This window comes from Saccopteryx bilineata, chromosome 4 (genome assembly GCF_036850765.1).
Source record: "Saccopteryx bilineata isolate mSacBil1 chromosome 4, mSacBil1_pri_phased_curated, whole genome shotgun sequence".
Lineage (NCBI taxonomy): Eukaryota > Metazoa > Chordata > Mammalia > Chiroptera > Emballonuridae > Saccopteryx > Saccopteryx bilineata.
The window spans coordinates 130,318,148-130,340,672 of NC_089493.1; the positions used below are offsets into that span (position 1 = coordinate 130,318,148).

The 22,525-nt window shown below is 43.6% G+C and overlaps 1 protein-coding gene, 1 long non-coding RNA gene and 1 pseudogene across 8 annotated transcripts in view; 2 read left to right on the top strand and 1 right to left on the bottom strand.

Moving 5' to 3' along the window:
* The window catches only part of EDC3 (enhancer of mRNA decapping 3), a 60,457-nt gene that overhangs the window by 26,281 nt on the left and 11,651 nt on the right, over positions 1–22,525 (bottom strand). For all 7 annotated transcript variants that reach the window (XM_066278206.1, XM_066278211.1, XM_066278210.1 and 4 more), the window contains one exon: positions 20,065–20,381. In XM_066278206.1, the coding sequence (XP_066134303.1) occupies positions 20,065–20,381 (317 nt within the window). The remainder of the gene's footprint in view (positions 1–20,064; positions 20,382–22,525) is intronic.
* LOC136336248 (uncharacterized) lies at positions 192–11,169 on the top strand. Its single transcript, XR_010731399.1, has 2 exons — positions 192–247; positions 10,872–11,169. It is a non-coding gene; the product is annotated as an uncharacterized lncRNA (long non-coding RNA).
* Positions 15,646–15,995, top strand: LOC136335784 (glycoprotein hormones alpha chain-like; annotated as a pseudogene).

The window sequence follows — 22,525 nt, forward strand, 5'->3', positions numbered from 1 at the left end:
CCCTCCAGCTATCAGCGACAGGAAGAGTGGAGGCACAGGGAACGCTCACTGACCAATCACCTTCTAGGATTCATCCCGACCACTAGCGATGAACCAATAGTAGGCCGCCTCTCATCCACACCCAGGAAGGTCCCCGCTCGGGCTGCCATGCACTTGTCATTGTGTGGCCATTGTGTGGCCGGGGAGAGTAGTTGAAGCTGCTACTCCTCTCCATGGTCCCGATTTCTACTCCTGGTCAGGACTGGAGGTAAATGTTGCCACCACTAGATGAAGCCTCAGCTTCAGCTGGTTATATCTATCCTAATGGTGTATATAGATATTTGACCTTTTTCTTTTTAAAAGAGGCCCCCGCAGAGGGTGATATACAATGCATCACAATGTTATCTAACTTTAAAACTAAAGTTTGCTGATCTTCCTTTGGTCAGTTTTTGGTTATCTGTTGCCAAGGAGTTCCCCATTCTGGCCAACAAAGCTATTTTGACATTGCTCCCGTTTTCAACCACATATCTATGTGAGCTGAGCTTCTCAAGCTTGACTACGATAAAAACTAAAAACAGAGAGAAACTGAGAACTGTTGAGAAAGAGCTTCGTGTGTGTCTTTCTACCATTCCTGCCAGGATATCCCTTTTGCGTTCATCGAAACAGGCCCCAGTTTCACATTAAGTGAGTATAAATACATTTAGAAACTATATTATTAACTATATGTATAATATGTACTGTGTTAGAGTGTCATTTTGTGTCATTTTGGTAGGTGGTGTGCCCCAGGATTTTGTAAATGTAAAAAATGTGCCGTGGCTCAAAAAGGTTGAAAATCACTGTACTGATGCACGTGTCTAAACATTTACCATGAGCTTCTTCACGAGGACTACTTCATTAATTTTTATAATACTCTAAGGTATTAATAAGGTATTAGAGAAATGTGAAGATAGTTATTATTGTCTATAGCAATGTTTTATAACCACCAGTCTGTGGACCAGTCTGCAAGAGTTAATCACCCTGATGTATGAAGATTATAGATCCACTGATCTCAGTTGAATTCACGTATGCTCAAGGTGATTTCTGCAATAGTGGTCCCTGAAATAATTCTTCTGTTTTCACTGGTCCTCAAGTGTGAAAAGGCTGAAAACCACTGGTCTGTAGTCACCAGCTGAAGGTAAAGGAAGACAGGCACAAAGGGCCCCAACTTGTCAACCTGCAGAGCCTGCATGCCTGGCACCACTTGAGCTTTGATACACATATCTTATCTCTGTTTGTCTTCAGAACAACCTGATTAAGCTAACTTTCTACATATGACGGATCTAAGGGTGCCTTAAATTTACATAGCTAATAAATATCAGTTCGGATTTAAACTTTGATCTGTGAGATTCCCAATTCTGCACTATTTCCACATATATAACTATGGAAACAAGAGCTGGAATAAATACCATGTAACCCTGATAAAGCTAGGCAAAGTTACAAGAACCAGCAGAGAGTTATGTTTAGAGAATGAGCATACAAGACAAAACCAAAAACCTATTCAACACAACACAATGGTAAAGAGCAAAATTAGAAAGCAACAGCAAACAAGTATGTATTCCTTTTTAAAATTTATTTTCTTTTTTTTTTTTAGTGAGAGGAGGGAAGGCAGAGACAAGACTCCCACAGGTGCCCCAACTGGGATCCACTGTGCAAGCCCACTAGAGGGTGATCTTATGCATATCTGGGGCCATTGCTCCATTGCAACCAGTCACTTTTAGCGCCTGAGGTGGAGGCCACGGAGTCATCCTCAGTGCCCAGGGCCAACTTGCTCTAATCAAGCTCTAGCTGCGGAGGGAAGGGGGGCAGGGAGAAACAAGAGAGGGAGAGGTGGAGAAGCAGATGGGCCCTTCTCCTGTGTGCCCTGACCAGGAATCGAACCTGGGACATCCACACACTGGGCCGATACTCTACCACTGAGCCAACCGGTCAGGGCCAGTAAGTATTCCTTTTAGTTTATTTATTTTGAATTAATCTTAATTTATTGTTTACATGGATTCAAGTGTCCCACCGAATGTAACTCCCTCACCCCTATGTCCCCCATTATATTTTCCTTGCCCCCTTCCCCTGAACACCCTCCCCCCTTTCCTCTAGGAGTTGCTGTCCTGCTATCTATATCTCTGTGTTATGTATATATAATTTCACTAACCCCTTTACCTTCTCTGATCCCATCCACTCATCACCCTTCCCTCTGAACGCTGTTCCTCTGGTCCCTGTGATCCCACCTCTGCCTCTATTCTGTTCCTTAGTTCACTTTGTTCATTCGATTCCACATATAAGTGAGGTCATGATATTTTTCTTTCTCTGCCTGGTTTATTTCGCTTAGCATAATAGTCTCCAGGTCCATCCATGCTGTTGGAAAAAAGTAAGATTTCCTTCTTTTCATGGCCGCATAGTATTCCATTTGTGTATATATACCACAGCTTTTTAATCCACTCATTCACTGACGGAAACTTGGGCTGTTTCCAGATCTTGGCTATTATAAACAATACTGCAATAAACATGAGGGTGCATATCTTCTTTTGAATCAGTGATTTGGTGTTCTTCAGATATATTCCTAAAAGTGGGATAGCTGCATCAAAAGGTAGTTCCATTTTTAATTTTTTGAGGAAACCCTATACACTTCTCCACAGTGACTGCACCAGTCTGCATTCCCACCAGCAGTGCAGGAGGGTTCCCTTTTCACCATAGCCTCACCAGCACTTATTGTGTTGTTAATGAGCATCATTCTGACTGGTGTGAGGTGATATCTCATTGTGGTTTTAATTTGCATTTCTCTAATGATTAGTGATGTTGAATATTTTTTCATATGTCTATTGGCCATCTGTATGTCCTCTTTGGAGAAGTGTCTGTTCAGTTCTTTCCTATTTTTTAATTGGATTGTTTACCTTCCTGGTGTTGATTTTTAGAAGTTCTTTATAAATTTTTATTAACCCCTTATCAGATGTATTGGCAAATATGTTCTCCCATTGTGTGGGTTTCCTATTTTGTTCATACTGTCTTTTGCTGTGCAAAAGCTTTATAGTTTTTTTTTTCCAATTTGGATGTCTTTATTTCTTCTTGTCTGATTGATATGGCTAGGACTTCTAGAACTATGTTGAATAAGAGTGATGAAAAGGGGGCACCCCCTGCCTTGTTCCTGATCTTAAAGGAATTGCTTTTAATTTTTGCCCATTGAGTATGATGTTGGCTGTGGGTTTATTATAAATGACCTTTATCATGTTGAGGTAGGTTCCCTGTATTCCCACTTTGCTGAGAGTTTTGATCATGAATGGGTGCTGGATTTTATCAAATGCTTTTTCTGCATCTATTGATATTATCATGTGATTTTTATCCTTCCTTTTGTTTATGTGATGAATCACACTGATTAATTTGTGAATATTGTACCAGCCTTGTCTCCCTAGAATAAAATCCACTTGATCATGATATATGATTTTTTTCATGTATTGCTGGATCCAGTTTGCTAATATTTTGTTGAGAATTTTAGCATCTAGGTTCATTAAGGATATTGGCCTATAGTTTTCTTTCTTTTTAGTGTCTTTACCTGGTTTTGGAATGATGATTATGCTTGCCTCATAAAAGGAGCTTGGAAGTCTTCCCTCTTCAATTTTTTGAAATAGTTTGAAAAGGATAGGTGTTACTTCTTCTTTGAATATTTGGTAAAATTTGCTTGTGAAGCCATCTGGTCCAGGGCTTTTGTTCACTGAAAGTTTTTTGATAACTGTTTCAATTTTATTTGTTATTGGCCTGTTTGTTTTCTGATTCTTCCAGATTGATTTTTGGAAGATTATGTATGTTTCAAGGAATTTATCCAATTCACCTAGATTGTCCAGTTTTTTGGCATATAAATTCTCATAGTATTTTTTTTTACAATTATTTGTATTTCTGCTGTGTCAGCTGTTACATCTCCATTTTCATTCTTAATTTTATTTATTTGAGTCCTCTTTTTTTCTTGTTGAGTCTGGTTAAAGGTTCATCAATCTTGTTTACCTTTTCAAAGAACCAGCTTTTGGTTTCATTGATCTTCTGTACTGTTTTGGGGGGTTTTTTTTTTTTTTTTTTTTGAGCTTCTATGTCATTTATTTCTGCTCTGATCTTTATTATTTCCTTCCTTCTACTTCCTATGGGCTTTATTTTTGTTCTTTTTCTAGTTCTTTTAAATGCAGGGTTAGGTTGTTTATTTGAGCTTTTCCTTGCTTCTGAAGGTATGCCTGTAGTGCTATGAACTTCCCTCTCAGGACTGCTTTTATTGTCCCATAGATTTTGAGTTATTGTATGTTCATTTTCATTTGTTTCAAGGAAATTTTTTATTTCTCTCTTGATCTCATTGTTAACCCATTCGTTATTTAATAACATGCTATTTAGCCTCCAAGTGTTTGAATGTTTTTCAGTTTTTCTATTGTAGTTGATCTCTAGTTTCATGCCTTTGTGATCAGAGAAGATGCTTGATATGATTTCAATCTTCTTAAATTTATTGAGACTTGTTTTGTGTCCTAATATGTGGTCTATCCTAGAGAATGTGTCATGAGCACTTGAAAAGAATGTATATTCTGCTGCTTTGGAATGAAAGGTTCTGAAGATATCTATTAAATCCAGTTGATCTAGTGCAGGCGTCCCCAAACTATGGCCCATGGGCCACATGCAACCCCCTGAGGCCATTTATCCAGCCCCCCGCACCGCACTTCCAGAAGGGGCACCTCTTTCATTGGTGGTCAGTGAGAGGAGCACTGTATGTGGCAGCCCTCCAACAGTCTGAGGGACAGCGAACTGGCCCCCTGTGTAAAAAGTTTGGGGACCCCTGATCTAGTGTGTCATTTAAGGCAACTGTTTGTTAATTTTTTGTCTGGAGGATCTATCCCTTGATGTTAGTAGGGTATTAAAGTCCCCTACACTTATAGTATTGCTGTTGATCTCACCCTTTTTGTCCATCAAAAGCTGCTTTATATATTTAGGTGCTCTTATATTAGGTGCATAGATATTTATAATGGTTGTATCTTCCTGTTGGATTGCTCCCTTTATCATTATGTAGTGACCTTTAGCCTTTGCTTCAAAGTCTATTTTGTCACATATAAGTATTGCTACCCCAGCTTTTTTTTTCATTTCCATTTGCATGAAATATTTTTTCCACCCCTTCACTTTCATCTATGTGTATCTTTTGAGATGGGTCTCTTATAGATAGCATATGTACAGGTCCTGTTTTCTTATCCATAGAGCTACCCTATGTCTTTTGATTGGAGCATTTAATCCATTTACATTTAAGGTTATTATTGATGTGTAGTTGCTTATTGCCATTTTATTCTATAAATCTACATTTCCACTTTTTCTAGATTTCTTTTTTCCTTTGCTCTCTTTACAACAGGCCCCTTAACATTTCTTGCAGTATTGGTTTAATTATAATGAATTCCCTAAGGCTTTTTTTGTCTGGGAAGCTTTTTATTTTTGCTTCAATTTTCAACGATAGCCTTGCTGGATAAAGAAGTCTTGGTTGTAGGTTCTTGTTTTGTATCTCTCTGAATATTTCTTGCCATTCCCTTCTGGCCTCAAGTGGTTCTATTGAGAAGTCAGATGTCATCCTTATGGGGCTCCTCTGTAGGTAATTGACTTCTTTTCTCTTGCAGCTTTTAGTATTCTTCCTTTGTCTCTTAACTTTGGTATTTTAATTATGATGTATCTTGGTGTAGGCCTCCTTCGGTTCCTCTTTAATGGGACTCTCTGTGCTTCTTGAACTTGTATGACTTTTTCCTTCATCAATTTAGGGAAGTGTTCAGCTATGATTTCTTCAAACAGATTCTCTATCCCTTGTTCTTTTTCTTCTTCAGGGACCTCTATGATGCGTATGTTGTTTCTCTTCATGTTGTCACAGAGCTCTCTTAGAGCTTTCTCTGACTTTTTGAGCCTATTTTCTTTTGGTGTTCTGCTTCTGTGCTTTCTCTTATCTTGTCCTCTAACTCACTGATTCGGTCCTCTGCTTCATCCAGCCTGCTGTTAATTCCTTCTAGAGCAGTCTTCATTTCTGATATTGTATTTGTCATTCCTGACTGATTCTTTATGATCTCAATGTCCTTTTGATGCTTGCTATCTCTTTATTTAGTTGCTTATTATGTCCATCCATTGTTGCTCTAAGATCCTTGAGCATCCTGGAAATCATTTTTTTAAACTCTGCATCTGGTAGTTTGGTTACTCCCATCTCATTCAGTTCTTTTTCTGGGGATTTCTCTCGTTTCATTTGGATTGCATTTCTGTATTCCTATTTTGTCTGTGTATAAATAGACTCCTCCTTTGCGTGTGTTGTTTGTGTAGCTAGCTAAGTCTAGGGTTGGTGTTGTCTGCCTCCAACTTTCAGTTGTGTTGTTCCTAGATCTTCATGGGTTGGCATTAGCTGTTGTTTATAATCCACTGTAGGCTACTTGTCTGTAGCTACTGTTCTTTTTACTGTTTGTGTCAGTGTTTTCTGTCTTAGCTGGGTCAGGTGTGAGGAGCCCTTCCTTAAGATACCACTCTAGGCCTGACCTGTGGTGGCGCAGTGGATCAAGCTTCAACCTGGAATGCTGAGGTAGCCAGTTCAAAACCCTGGGCTTGCCCGGTCAAGGCACATATGGGAGTTGATGCTTCCTGCTCCTCCCCCCCCCTTCTCTCTCTCTCTCCTCTAAAATGAATAAATAAAAATTTTTAAAAAAAGGTTTAAAAAAAAAAGATACCACTCTAACAAAGGTTGTTAGGTCCTGAACTGATGCTCTCCGCATCTGGCCACTGGATGTGCCAGCCCTGGACCTCTCTGGCAGGAAACTGGCGCAGACCAGTGGGGGTCACTGCCTATGACTGGCCTTTAGCAATCTTGAAGCCACAAGCAATTCAGTCTTTTAAACTGCTTCTGCTAGGCCCAGGTGCCACTATAAATATCAGCTGCACTCCTAGGCTGACTTTTATCTACTCTTAGCCTGGGGAAAGTCTGCTTAAAAGTTCAAGTTCCCCTGAGTCTGCTTTCTGCCACCTCTTACTGCTGGCTGCTTGTTGGGCTCAGCATGGTAATTCAGTGGTTAGTGAGGGTAGTGGGTGTGGCTTACCCCTTGGCCTCAGGTGTCATTCTATCCAGACTTTATTTTTCCCAGTCCTCAGTAGGGTGTGGCCTCTAAGATCCAGAGGTATGGTCTGCCTGTAGCAGCCACCAGCCTGCCAGCTAGCAGGTACTCATCAGTGTGTGTGGGGGGGGTGTAGCTCCGGCCTCAGCACTCAAAACCTGTGTCCCTGACACGCCTCCTGCTTCTAAGAGACCCTTTGCCCTGACTGGAGCAGGAGAGACTCAGGTGTACGGGGTAATTGCTTCCCTTTGCTGGTACCTCCAGGAAAAATGGCCACTTTAGTATTGGGGAATGACTCCTCAGCAAAGGGGTGACCTTCCCCCGCATTGGCCTCCCTGGGCCTCCAAGTTTACACTGTCCTTTCGCAATTCCAGTCCTCTCAGCTCTCTCCCCACTAGAGCCTCAGGTAAGTGTCTGTGAAGGAGGTTTTCTGTGCGGGCCCTTTAAGACGGAGCCTGGGTCTGAGAGTTCTGTTTCTTTCTCTCAAACAGTAACCTGGCTCTTCTCTCAGCTAAATACTGTCCAGGTGCCTCTTCTAGGCTCTGGGGCTCTAGGCTGTGGCTTCGGTCCGGGGCTAAGGACCCACACCTCTCACGGCAACCCACCCCACCTTGAGCGTCCCTCCAGGCCACCACTTGCTCCTGAGAGCGGAGCAGCCCTTTCTGTATTTCCGCCCTTCCTACCAGTCTCAGTCTGGTTTCTTCAGTGATCCCTGGTTATAGATTCCTCTTAGTTCAGTCCAAAGTTGGTTTTTCAAGATGATTGTTCTTAAATTAAGTTGTAATATAATTTGGTCCTGGGAGGTGGCAGTTGGAACATCCGCCTACTCCGTTGCCATCTCCTAGATTCTCATGTAGGCTTTTTTCTTTTCCTGGTGGTATTTCTTCTCCCCTGGTCCGGTGAGAGGTTAAATCTGGCTAAATCTAGAGTTCTCTTGTACCTCCAAAGACAAAATAAAACATCTAAAACTACTGTTAGTAATCCAGGAAGATCCACAACTCAGGAAGCAGTTTTAGGCCTGTCTCGTCCTTACAGCTATCCTATAGCAAGTAGCTATGAGGACATCTTTATGTCGTTCACATATTATCTTCCTGTGCCTCTAACAAGAACTGGTATATAGTAAGTGCTCAGTAAGTAGTGTGGCCCAAGGTTCTTTTTGTGAGATCGGGCTCAGGTGCAGTGACTTGCTCCAGGTCCCACATGTAGCAGGCGGAAGCGCTGGAATTCAATTTCAGGTTCGCCTACTACACGTTCTCTGGGCTGGGCTGGGCCCATGGGTGCACCAGTTCCAGGTCCACCCAAGTATTCCTTTTTTTAAAAAATAACTTTTTGTTAATAACTGTTCACAGTGGGCCCTGGCTGGATAGCTCAGTTGGTCAGAGTGTCATCTTGAAGCACAGAGGTTGCCAGTTCGATCCCTGGTCAGGGTACATACAGAAACAGATCGATGTTCCTGTCCACCACCCCCCCCCCAAATCAATAAAAAATAAAAATAAATGTTCATAGTGGGTAACACATAAATACATAGAAAATTTCAGATATTCACTTAACATTTTGACAGTATTTCCTTTTAGTTAATATGCATCTGCCTAACCGGGTGGTGGCACAGTGGATAGAGCGTCAGACTGGGATGTGGAGGATCCAGGTTCGAGACCTCGAGGTCGCCAGCTTGAGTTGGGCTCATCTGGTTTGAGCAAAGCTCACCAGCTTGGACCCAAGGTTGCTGGCTTGAACAAGGGGTTACTCGGTCTGCTGAAGACCCATGGTTAAGGCACATATGAGAAAGCAATCAATGAACAACTAAGGTGTCACAATGAAAAACTGATGATTGATGCTTCTCATCTCTCTGCGTTCCTGTCTGTCTGTCCCTATCTATCCCTCTCTCTGACTCTCTGTGTTAAAAAAAAAAAGAAAATATGCATCCATCTTATGAAGTTTTGTATCCTGATTTCTTACTTTTAGTAGGAGCATCTTATTGTTCATAAAAGGTTTTTTTGGTTTTTTTTTACAGGGACAGAGAGAGAGTCAGAGGGATAGATAGGGACAGAGAGACAGGAACAGAGAGAGATGAGAAGCATCAATCATCAGTTTTTCATTGCGACACCTTAGTTGTTCATTGGTTGCTTTCTCATATGTGCCATGGCCATGGGCCTTCAGCAGACTGAGTAACTCAAGCCAGTGACATGCTAGTGAGCTTTTTGCTCAAGCCAGATGAGCCCACGCTCAAGCTGGCAACCCCGGGGTCTCGAACCTGGGTCCTTGCACATCCCAGTCTGACGCTCTATCCACTGCACCACCACCTGGTCAGGCCGTAAAAGGTTTTTCCAAATATATATATGTATTTTACAGAGACAGAGAGAGGGACAGAGAGACAGAAAGGGAGAGAGAGATGAGAAGCATCAATTCTTTGTTGTGGCTCCTTAGTTCTTCATTGATTGATTTTTCACATGTGCCTTGATCAAGGGGCTACAGCAAAGTGAGTGACCCCTTGCTCAAACCAGCCATCTTCAGCTCAAACCAGCAACCATGGGGTCATATCCTTGATTCCATGCTTAAGCTGATGAGCTTGTGCTAAAGCCGGAAAAGCCTGCACTCAAGCTAGTGACCTCGGGGTTTTGAACCTGGGTCCTCCATGTCCCAGTCCAATGCTCTATCCACTGTGCCACCACCTGGTCAGGCTCCAAATATATTTTTGTGGCTGCACAAATTGTAGACACCATAGTGATACAGCATGTGGCAAAAGTAGGTTTATAGTAGCTCATGGAAAATAATAATAATGCAAGAATAAACTTTACAACTGTTAACCTACTTTTGCCCTACCCTCTACACACACGACACCCACTGGTGCACTTGCAACTGTGTCGCCTTTTCTCTGTTAGACACTCAGCCCAAGCACTCCAGCTCTGACAACAGCGGCAGGAGAACCGCTGGCATTGTGGCTGCCAGTCCTCCAGCACAGCCCTGTGCTACTCCCTGTGTTCTGAGCTAACCATGTTCTGTGCCAACTTTCCAAGGAGCCTGTAAGCCAACAGGGGCAGAACTGTCATTCACACCTGTTACCCAACGCTATAGCTAGCCCACCATAAGTACACAAATCTCTAGTGAATTAAGGAATAAAAAGAGCGGTATCAAAATCAAAGAGCAAAAAACCCAAACAACAAAAGTTGAAAGTCTGAAAGGTAATAAAGAAAAGGCAACTTGAGATTAATCACGAGAAGAAAACAAAACCATCAAAACTTATGCCAAGTGTGTTGTGACTGCAAAGGACAGGAAGGAGTAGTTGTCAATAACACGTGATAAGAAGTCTGAGGCTAGGGCTTCAGAAGGAAGGTCAGTCATGTCCACAGACTGGTGATGGGCTCTCTTGGACTTGTCACGGTGACAGACGAAGATAAGCACTTAATCAATGGACGAGAAGACAGGGAGAATCAGCAAACTAGGAAGCCGTGTTTGGCTCAGCAGGGACTGCACGGACATAACTTGGAACCACACGCAGAGTTGTCTTTAGAAGGGGTCAGGTGTTTTCCTGTGCTCACTCTGAATATAGCTCTTCCATTCATTTATCTAACAAATAGACATTCAGGACCAGCTAAGTTCTAAATACTGTCAGAAAAGCAGAAAGATAAAAATTAGAAAAAATTAGAAAGAGAACTAGAACTAGTTCCTGAGAGGAATTAATCATGACATCAGAGGTAAGCAAGAAAATGGTAAGAGTGTGTAAAATAAATGAAAGGCAGGCTTAATCCACTCAGTTCTCTTATTCTGCTCTTTCCTCAGACTCCCAGTACCAATACTGGGGAATCCTCCATGAACAAGCTTTCTTAACACATGGCTTCCTCAGCCCCAAGGGCCTGGATCTGCATGAAGCCAGCCTCTGGTCCCTGGGCAAGAAGCGTGTTTCCCTTGGAGAAGATGAACAGTGCTCCCAGGTCTCTCCACCTTTCAGACACCATACTAAGACTGAAGGCTGGCAGTCCCCTCCCCCACACCCTTGGTTGCCATCTTGCTGCCAGCTTTTGACACAGAGGCCCCTTGGCCAGGATAACTGACAACAAATGCATTGTTGTACAACCCATTTATTTACTGGTTTTTGTCACACACATATTGTAAAGGGAAACTGCACTTAGCACACCAAAAGGCACCTGAAGGTCAAACTACAAATGCTTCAGTGCCAGACTCACAGCTTCGTGAAGTGCCTGAATGTATCTGGGACCATCATTTCAACTCTCAAATTCTAGGCCCTGGTAGTCAGTCACCTTCTTGGGATCCAATAGCCGTACCAGAATTTTCAAGTTGGGAAATGAAATACATCCAAGGAGATTAAGAAGTCACAGGGCCCTGGCCGGTTGGCTCAGCGGTAGAGCGTCGGCCTAGCGTGCAAAGGACCCGGGTTCGATTCCCGGCCAGGGCACATAGGAGAAGCGCCCATTTGCTTCTCCACCCCTCCGCCGCGCCTTCCTCTCTGTCTCTCTCTTCCCCTCCCGCAGCCGAGGCTCCATTGGAGCAAAGATGGCCCGGGCGCTGGGGATGGCTCTGTGGCCTCTGCCCCAGGCGCTAGAGTGGCTCTGGTCGCAACATGGCGACACCCAGGAGGGTCGCAACATGGCGACGCCCAGGATGGGCAGAGCATCGCCCCCTGGTGGACAGAGCGTCGCCCCTGGTGGGCGTGCCGGGTGGATCCCTGTCGGGCGCATGCGGGAGTCTGTCTGACTGTCTCTCCCTGTTTCCTGCTTCAGAAAAATGCAAAAAAAAAAAAAAAAAAAAGAAGTCACAGTAGGGCCCTGGCTGGTTGGCTCAGTGGTAGAGCATCGGCCCACTGTGTGTTGAAGTCCCGAGTTTGATTCCCAGCCAGGGCACACACAGAAGTGCCCATCTGCTTCTGTACACTTCCCCCTCTCTTTTCTCTCTCTGTCTCTCTCTTCCTTTCCTGCAGCCAAGGCTCCATGGGAGCAAAATTGGCCGGGGCACTGAGGATGACTCCATGGCTTCCGCCACAGGCGCTAGAATGGCTCCGATTGCAGTGGAGCAATGCCCCAGATGGGCAGAGCATCGCCCCTGGTGAGCATGCTGGGTGGATCCCGGTTGGGCACATGTGGGAGTCTGTCTGTCTGCTGCCCCTCCCCCCACTTCTCACTTCAGAAAAATACAAAAAAAAAGAAAGAAGTCACAGTAGGATCATGAAAACTTGGCAAAAAAACTTACCGACTTCTGATGGTGGGCTCACGTGATATCACACTCAACAGACCACACACAACCTGTATCCTCAGCAGATCTCCAGTAGTTTCCCTCTGCTCCCTGAGAAGATGTCCTATTCATCTACCTGAAAACATTCTGAGTGGTCAGTTCAATGACCAAGGTCATAGAAGCTATTCTTTGTAACTGCCCCCTACCCAAGGAAGAGATTAAAATCTGCTTATGCTAAATCTCTCATCAATGTTGGATTAGGTTAACTAGAACCAACAAATCCCTCAACAATTCATTACTAACCTTGAAAGAACACTTAGAAGCCAGAATTGAAAAGAAATGATATTCTTATAGCCTCATAAATCTACTGGTCTCAACATCAATGTACATATACCAAAGGGAGTTCTAGTTATAGATTTCTAATAAATCTAAATCCAAACTTGTCTCTCTCTTCATTCACTATGAGGAAACAGTGATGACCCACAAGGCAACTATAGCAGGAAGAAACTGATCTGTTTCCTTGGAATGGAATAAAACATTACGTAAATGCCAAGTCGGCCAGTCTCTGGCTGACTGTCCTACTCATTGCACAAGGCTACTCAACAGATAAACAGATGTAATTCTAACACAACTCTGAGCCACATTTCATGATAAAATTCCCAGGCCATCGACATTTGCCACACAATCCAGATCCAAAAAACATTCTCTAGAAAGAGAGTAACATTTTTCTGCCCATGATCTATCTCATTTACAAGCAGTCAATCTAGGAAAAGGGAACTGACCAAACAGTGAAAGCAGAAGCAGCATCAACCAGGGTACTGAGAGTGATTGCACTTTTTCATACAAGTAAATTGTTAAAGGTCAAATAAATTACTTGTTTTGAAATCAACTGCAGTCTTTTAAGAGAGCTTCTGCCATTGTTAATAGTGGGAAAAGATATACGGACTGGCCAGTTGACCCAGTGGTAGAACGTCGGCCAGGCATGTGGATGTTCTGGGTTCGATCCTCGGTCAGGGGACACAGGAAAAGCAACCATCTGCTTCTCCCCCATTCACCTCTCCCTTCTCTCTGTCTATCTCTCTCTCTCTCTCCCTCTCCCCACTTCCCATAGCCATGGCTCAACTGGTTCCAGCGCATTGGCCTCTGGTGCTGAGGATGGCTCCATGGAGCCCTTGCCTCAGGCATGAAAAAATAGTTCAGTAGCGAGCATGGCCCCAGATTGGCAGAACGTGGGCCCCAGAAGGATTCCAGTCAGGGTGCATGTGGGAGTCTATCTCCCCTCCTCTCAACTTGGAAAAGGAAAAAAAAAGAAAAAAACTGATAGTCTTACCATAACATCCAGCAATCACACTCTTAGGTATTTACACAACTTATCTGAAAACTTATATCCATATGAACCTGCACACAAATGTTTATGGCAGCTTTATTCATAATTACCAAAAACTGGAAGTGACCAAGATATCCTTCAATAGGTAACTGGATAAACACATTTTTACAGTGAAATATTATTCATCAATAAAAGAAAATGAGTTATCAATCTACAACAAGAGATGGAAGAGTCTTAATTGTACATTGTTAAGTGAAAGGCAATCTGAAAGCCTACATACAGTGTAATTTTAATTATGTAATACTCTGGCGGGGGTGTTGGGTGAAAAAGGTAAAAAAATTAGTAAGTACGAATTAAGTACAAATTGGGAATTACAAAACAATCATGGGGATGTGGGATGTAAAGTGGGGCATAAGGAATAGTCAGTAATACTGTAATAACTACACATGGTATCAGGTGAGTATCAAAATTTACCACTCTGTTTAGTATACAATTGTCTAATCACTAATCACTATGCTGCACACCTGAAACTAAAATAATTTTGACTGTAAATTGTAATTAAAAAATAAAAATTTGCCTGACCAGACAGCACAGTGGATAGAGCATCCTACTGAAACTCGGAGGACCCAGGTTAGAAATCCCGAGGTTTCCAGCTTGAGCACAAAGGTCGCTGGCTTAAACAAGGGGCCACTCGCTCTGCTGCAGCCCTACTCCCCAACCCACCCCTCACCCCAGTCAAGGCACATATGAGAAAACAATCAATGAACAACTAAGGAGACTAAGTAGCCACACAAAGAACTGATGCTTCTCATCTCTCTTCCTGTCTGTCCCTATCTGTCTGTCTGACTCTCTCTGTCTCTGTCAAAATAAATAATTTTTTGGTCCTACCTAGTTGGCTCAGTGGTAGAGCATCAGCCTGGTGTGTGGATGTTCCAGGCTCAATTCCTGGTCAGGGCACACAGAAGAATCAGCTTTATTCATAATCACCAAAAACTGGAAGTGACCAAGATATGCTTTAGTAGGTAACTGGATTTCTCCACCCTTCCTCTCCCCCCTTCTCTCTCTCTCTCTCTCTCTCTCTCTCTCTCTCCCACACACACACACACACACACACACACACACACAGCCATGGCTCGAGTGGTTGGAGTGAATCAGCCCTAGGTGCTGAGGATGGCACTCAGGCTTCCTCCTCAGGCACTAAAAATAGCTCAGTTATGAGCACATCCCCAGATAGGCAGAGCATTGGCCCCAGATGTGGTTGCCGAGTGGATCCTGGTCAGGGCACATGCAGGAGTCTCTGTATCTCCTCTACCCTCATTTGGAAAAAGAAAAATAATAAAAATAAAATAAATAAAATTTTTTTTCCCTGGCCAAAGAGAACTCAGTTGGTTAGAGATTTGTCCTGAAGCACAGAAGTTGCTAGTTTGATCACCGGTCAGGGAACATACAAAAATATATCTATGTTCCTGTCCCCATATCTCTCTCCCTCTCTCTCTAAAATCATAAAATAAACACTAAAAAATAAATAGGCCAGCAGTTACTGAGAAATCACAAAACAAAACTAAAATCCCTCTTCAGATCCACAATCAACTGCCCTGAACACATCCTTCAAAAAGTCCAGAGAAGCCCTGGCTGGTTGGCTCAGCGGTAGAGCGTCGGCCTAGCGTGCGGAGGACCCGGGTTCGATTCCCGGCCAGGGCACATAGGAGAAGCGCCCATTTGCTTCTCCACCCCTCCGCTGCGCCTTCCTCTCTGTCTCTCTCTTCCCCTCCCGCAGCCAAGGCTCCATTGGAGCAAAGACGGCCTGGGCGCTGGGGATGGCTCTGTGGCCTCTGCCCCAGGCGCTAGAGTGGCTCTGGTCGCAACATGGCGACGCCCAGGATGGGCAGAGCATCGCCCCCTGGTGGGCAGAGCATAGCCCCATGGTGGGCGTGCCAGGTGGATCCCGGTCGGGCGCATGCGGGAGTCTGTCTGACTGTCTCTCCCTGTTTCCAGCTTCAGAAAAATCCAAAGAAAAAAGAGTCCAGAGAAAAAAGAGCAATGGATTACTACAAAAAACATGCAGCTGTCCTTCTGGCAATATTGTCTGTGTTTCTGCATATTCTCCATTCCTTTCCTGATAGAGTTTACAATGCAGGTTTGGCCAGAATGCAAGCTAAACAAAAACAAATACTTCTCCAAGCTGGGTGCCCCACTTTATCAATGCATGGGCTGCTGCTTCTCCCACTCCAGCAAGGTCCAAGAAGACAATGTTGGTCCCAAAGAACATCACCTCAGAAGCCACATGCTGTGTGGCCAAAGCATTTACCAAGGCCACAGTAATGGGAAATGTCAAAGTAGAGAACCACACAGAATGCCACTGCAGTACCTGTTATTATCACAAATCTTAAATATTTTCAAAGTGCTGTGTTGATGACTGATTTCCTGGAATAGAAAATTAATTTTCTCAACTGTTTATGGCTTTGTGAGATAAAACTCTCCTTTTCCTTACCATACCACTTTTGACATGCTTCAAGTCTATACCACAGCTTTATTGCTTTCCTCTATCCTAATCGTCAGTTCTTTTCATTTGGAATGAAATGCAGCATTTAGCATGACTATAAAAAAGCTGGTTTTTCTGGAAATAAAGTTTTTAAAATAAATAAATAAATAGGCCTTGGCTGGTTTGCTCAGTGAACAGAGTATTGGCCTGGCATATGGACATCCTGGGTTCGATTCCCGGTCAGGGTATACAGGAGAAGCGACCACATGCTTCTTTCTACCTCCTCTTCCCCTCTAGCAGCCATTGGTTAGATTGATTCAAATGTCAGCCCTAGACAAGGGTTGCCAGGTGGATCCCAGTTGGAGCGCATGCAGTAATCTTATCTCCCTTAAAAAATAAATAAAAATTAAAATAATAAAAAATTATAAAATCACTGAGTAGGTTGGAGGATCTCAGGTAGAATACAGAATGCGACCAAATCTATTACAAATGTATAAAACAAGTCAATGAAGGGGGTGGGGCAAGGATTAGTAATTCTGATACTGCTATACATGTATACTGGATTTGAATAATTTAAGTCAGTGGGTGGTAGGTGACAGGGATAGGTATCTCACTGTTGAAATTACAGGTAAGAAAAGGAGATTACAGACTAACTAGGTGGTGGCACAGTGGATAGAGTGTCTGACTGGGATGCAGAGGACCCAGGTTCAAAACCCAGAGGTCACCAGCTTGAACGTGGGCTCATCAGGCTTGAGCACAGGCTCACTAGCTTGAGCGTGGGGTCTCCGGCTGGAGCATGGGATCATAGACATGACCCCATGGTCGCTGGCTTGAGCCCAAAGGTCGCTGGCTTAAAGCCCAAGGTCACTGGTTTGAGCCCAAGGTCACTGTCTTGAGCAAGGGGTTACTCGCTCTACCGTAGAGCCCTGGTCAAGGCACATGTGACAAAGCGGTCAATGATCAACAATGGTGATGCAATGAAGAATTGATGCTTCTCATCTCTCTCCCTTCTTGTCTGTCTGTTCCTATCTGTCCCTTTCTCTGTCTCTGTCACACACACACACAAGAGGCTACAATAATCCACATAGTAATGGGTTAAAATTGCAGATATCAATATAAACCCTTCGTTAGCTTTCTTTATACAGTACAGAAATTAATATAGAAATATATACAGCTATATATGTATGTATGTACATATATATGTGTGTATGTATATATATACACATATATATATATACACACATATATATATATACTGGTTAGGTATGCACAAATATTTCCCTGCACCATCAGCTTAAAGAGCAACACCCATGAGCAGTGAGCACAGCCAGCACCCAGACCATGGTCAATACCATTCTCCAATATAAAAGGATACAGGCTCCTTAGCGACATGGCTGATCAGGGGCTAGGCAGAAAACAGGAGATGCACCTGGAGCCTCCTGCAGTGCCAGAAAGTGGAGAACTGCCAGGAGAGCACCAGCATTCGTGTACTCCAGAGTGCAAGCTAGGGGGCACTGCAAAGGCCCAGGAGCCGACTGAAAGAGCTCCCAGGGCCCAAGGCTGAGTGATGAGCACCAAAACAGACAGTGATGAATTCAGTCCATACTGATAAAAATAAATGCTCGGGCAAGTAAATACATAGGGGAAAAATCTCTGGGGCAGAACTCCAGATAACTAAGGTAGGCACTCTGCATCACTGCCCATGCCTGAGGTGTGGACTGCACAGCAGTTTCCTCACAAAGATTCCAGTTTGGAAAGGAGGTAAAAGAGGTCACAGAACAAATCTGACACATACTACCTCAGCCCAGCAACCAAGGTCAACATTAAAACAAAACTTTATCTCTGTAGTCTTCCTCCCCAAAACACATAATCCCAGTCCAACCATAAGAAACACATCAAATACCGAGGGATATTCTACAAAATATAGTGGTGCCTTGACACGAGTTTAATTAGTTTCATGGCTGAGCTCATGACTCAATCTGCTCGTGTGTCAAATAGAATTTCCCCATTTAAATTAATGGGAATGCAATTAATCTGCTCCAGCCTCTAAAAACCACACGAATTTTTTGTTTTATATGCTTTTGAGTAAGAAAATATACTTTATAAATAATACATCTATATATATATAATATATACATAATAAGAGAGAATGTAAAGAAATAAACTGGTTTATGAAGTGTATTTACCTTCAAGGTCAGGCAAAGATGCTGGCAGAGGGGGAGGGGAATGGCAGAGGAGGGTTTCATTTTGTGTGCTATCGCTTACTCTCTACACACTTAATGCTACATTTAATTGCAAAACTTAACTTCACACTATGTATGATATGTAACTTGATCACTAAACTTAATTGCTATTTTTTTTACTTTGCTTAATCATCATCATTTTCTTCACTGACTTGGCTTGTTTGCCACACTTTCCTCACTTTCACTTAGAGGCCATTTCAACAAAAATCTTTCCACAGAAGTTTGTTTCTTCCTCCCTTTTAGAACATTCAGTAGCCCATTTAGTGGAGGGTGGCGGAAGCTTCTGATTCAAATATCCACTAGTGACTTAAAGCAAAAAATTTCAGGAGTGACTGCTTGTCTCTCAAATTGCTTGTGATTTAAAGTGCTCGTGTGTCAAGTTACCACTGTATATCTGACCAGTGCTTATCAAAACTACACAGGTCATCAAAGACTATGGAAGTCTGAGAAGCCATCAGAGCCAAGGAGACATGACTAATGAATGTAACGTGGCATGTCGGATGCAGTGCTGTATGTAACAAGGACACGAGGGGAAACTAAGGCAATCTGAGTAATAGAGAGACTATAGTTAATAATAATGTACCAACACTGGTTCATTAATTGTAACCAATGTATCATATTAATAGAAGATGTTAATGACAGGAAGAGGATGTGAAAAAATAAAATATAAATGGTTAATAAAGATTACTTTCAAGTGTATGAGATTATAAACTGCTTGAGCATTTAAACTTTAAACTAATAAGTCAGTATTTTTGGTAAAGAAAAAAGGTCTCTTTTTTTTTTTTCTTAAAGAGAGAAGAAAGCCAAACAACAAAGGTTAAAGTCTAGACTCTAAGGAAAGATTCATTTTCTATCCAAGCATTCTACAGGTTTTCAAAGGATACAGAAGTAACAATTCAATTTCAATCTAAGGTTTCCAATCATGATCAATTCTGATAGTTACTTAAGAAGCACTACCTACAGAAAAGAACCTTGAAATATATTTTTAAATTTTTCAAATCTTTATTGTTTATTCACAGAATCAGCTAATTTCAAAACTTAAAAATGACCTCTGCCATCAGTGCCACACAGATCCCTGTGCCTCTGATGTAACAGATCCCTGTTACATCGGTGTGTAACAGAGCCAATCAGAGTCCAATGAATCAACTGTGGCTCTCTAATGAGCAAACAGCATTCAACAACTTTCTAGTCCTAAACAAAACAGCATCAGCATACACCATTGTGTGCTCTGGACGCTCCAGTAGGGACACTGAGCACAGCACACCCAACATACCTGTCAGTCTGTCAGACACTAAGGTCACAGAGCTGTCCAGGAAAGTCCTCCTTGCTCCTCTAATGGAGGATGGGGCCACATCACAAGGAGAGATATGACTCAAGCCTCTCCTGGAGCAACCCAAGTATCCTCAGACATCACTACAGCCCATCAGCCACAAGACTGAAAACAGTACCCTTTCTAGCCATGTGAACTCCAGGCAGATCTCCAGAAGACAAGGAAGTAGTTAGAGAGGGCAGAGGGCTGGTGAGAGTCTCTATCAGCTCCCTTCTTTCCTACCACATCTTGAGGAGGACACAGCCCTTTAATAAGAGAACCCTTTAATGCAATATTTCTGTGAAGTCCTGCCAGCATCTTTTTTCATTCAGGTAACAAAGGACTGTTCAAAGAATAGCAGTGGATAAGAACTTACAGCCCTCAAACATCAGGTGAATAAGAAGTATCAACTTGCTCCAACTTACACGAGTTATGCCGACGACGGAAGTTTTTGGACTGGCTCAAGGGCTCCGTGTACCTGTCCACATAGCTCCGGGAACACTGCTGCTGGGGGGATGCGGCGGCATCTTGGCTCTTCACGTCCATCCTCTTAGGGATGTTCTGAGGGGTACTGCTGGATGAGGTGGGCTTCTTGACCAACCTGCCGGTGCCATTCTGATCGACACCCACTTGGTAGCCAACACCAGAGGGACCTAATTCTGTTTGATGAAGGAATCCAAAATGTTGGTTTTCTCCAGGACCTGGTATCTCCAGAATTTTTAATTCCGTAATGTCACCTGCCCTGAAATGCACAAAAGAATCCAATTCTCAAAACTACAGTAGTAGTTGGTAGCAGTGACAAGACTGGAATCACAGCAGCCAGCTGCACCTTTGCAGGGCTGCTTTACACTGAGCTTTCAGAGGCAAAAACTAGGCGAGGTGGCAGCACACTGGAGGACAAGGTTCAGCCACCAACATCCACCTAAGTCTGACTGATGGTGCTGCAGAGTGTTGTTGACCCAGAACACGGAGGTCACTGGTTTGAAACCCAAGGTCACTGGCTTGAGCACAGGATTGTCAACACAATCCCAGGTTCACCGGCTTGAGCCCAAAGGTTGCTGGCTTGAAGCCAAAGGTCGCCAGCTTGAGCAAGGGGTCACTGGCTCAGCTTCAGTGGTTGTTGATCCAATCCTAGGTCAAGGCATATATGAGAAACAATCAATGCACAACTAAAGTGAAGCAATGATTTAATGCTTCTCATCTCTCTTCTCCTCCCTCCTTTCCTGTTTTGCTCGCTCACTCTCAAACAAAAAAAATCACATGACATAGCACTAGCCTTAAAGAGCCCTACTGTTAATCACAAAACTATCATTAACATCTAGATTTCCAGATGCTTAATAGCTTTTTTCTTTTCCTCCTATTGATTTGAGAGAGAAGGGAGAGAGAAGGAGAGACAGAGAGAAGCATCAACTCATTACTCAACTTACTTGTACACCTACTGATTGCTTCTCATATGTGTTCTGACCAGGGCTCAAACTGGCCACCTACAGGTGGAGCCAGCGATCCCAGAATCGAGCAGGAGACATTGGCACTCTGCGTTGACACTCTCTACTGTGCCACTGGCCAGGGCCTTCAGAACTTTTTCATTCATTCCCTCCCTTGCTCACTTAGCAGGCATATACAGAGCACTCACTATGAGGTAAGCCCTGCACTGGGAAGGGAGCACACAGATGAAAAACAGTATGAACAGTATTTACTCACATCTGGTCAGCAGAGACAACAAGCAGACAATCAAAAACGTTAATCCTAGGACAGAGGTGTGCAAAGGAAAATACAGATGTTAAGTTGGCACAGATGACGAAATATGCACACTAAGTAGGTGTGTGTGAGGGGGAATAAGAGCAGGCCACGCAGGAGTGGCATCCCAGGCCAAGGCTCAGAGCCTAAGATGTGGCCCATCAGATAAACTGCAAACATAGATGGCATGACTATAGGGAAGGAATCTGTGAGGGCCTCTGGGAGGGAAGATCTGTGGAGGTAACTGGGGGCCAGTCATAATCACACTAGGTTTTCTGGTGGCTACAGGTGGGAAAACTAGAGGCAGGAGCACCTGTCCAGAGACCAGGTAAGAAATAAGAAGGGACACACAGACAGGTGATGATGAAGGGGGAGACAGGAAGATGAAACTGTGAGACACTTGGCATCCACAGGGTTTGGTAACTGAGCAGGGGGAGCAAAGAGAAAGAAGAATTTACTATGATTCTTAAGTTTCTAACTTGGGTGAAAGGTGTCATTAAGTCACCTATTACAGGAAGATTTTTTTTTTGTATTTTTCCGAAGCTGGAAACGGGGATAGACAGACAGACTCCCACATGCGCCCGACTGGGATCCACCCGGCACGCCCACCAGGGGGCGACGCTCTGCCCACCAGGGGGCGATGCTCTGTCGCGACCAGAGCCACTCTAGCGCCTGGGGCAGAGGCCAAGGAGCCATCCCCAGCGCCTGGGCCATCCTTGCTCCATTGGAGCCTCGCTGAGGGAGGGGAAGAGAGAGACAGAGAGGAAGGAGAGGGGGAGGGGTGGAGAAGCAGATGGGCGCTTCTCCTGTGTGCCCTGGCCGGGAATCGAACCCGAGACTTCTGCACGCCAGGCCGACGCTCTACCACTGAGCAAACCAGCCAGGGCCTACAGGAAGATTTTTTAAAAAGACACCTGCAGGTAACATGAGTTCAGCTTTGAAAATCTTAAATTGAAGATTTAAGATTCTCCACCTCGAAATGAGCAGTAGACAATAAAAATAAAGTTTCTGGAGCTCAGAAAATGGCGTCCAGGAAAGATATGGTACATGCAAGCACAGAAATCGTCTGTAATAACAATGGCCAGCTCATAAATATCCTCACGGGCATAACTGACAGGACACATGCAAATCGTTAAGTCTAGTACTGTT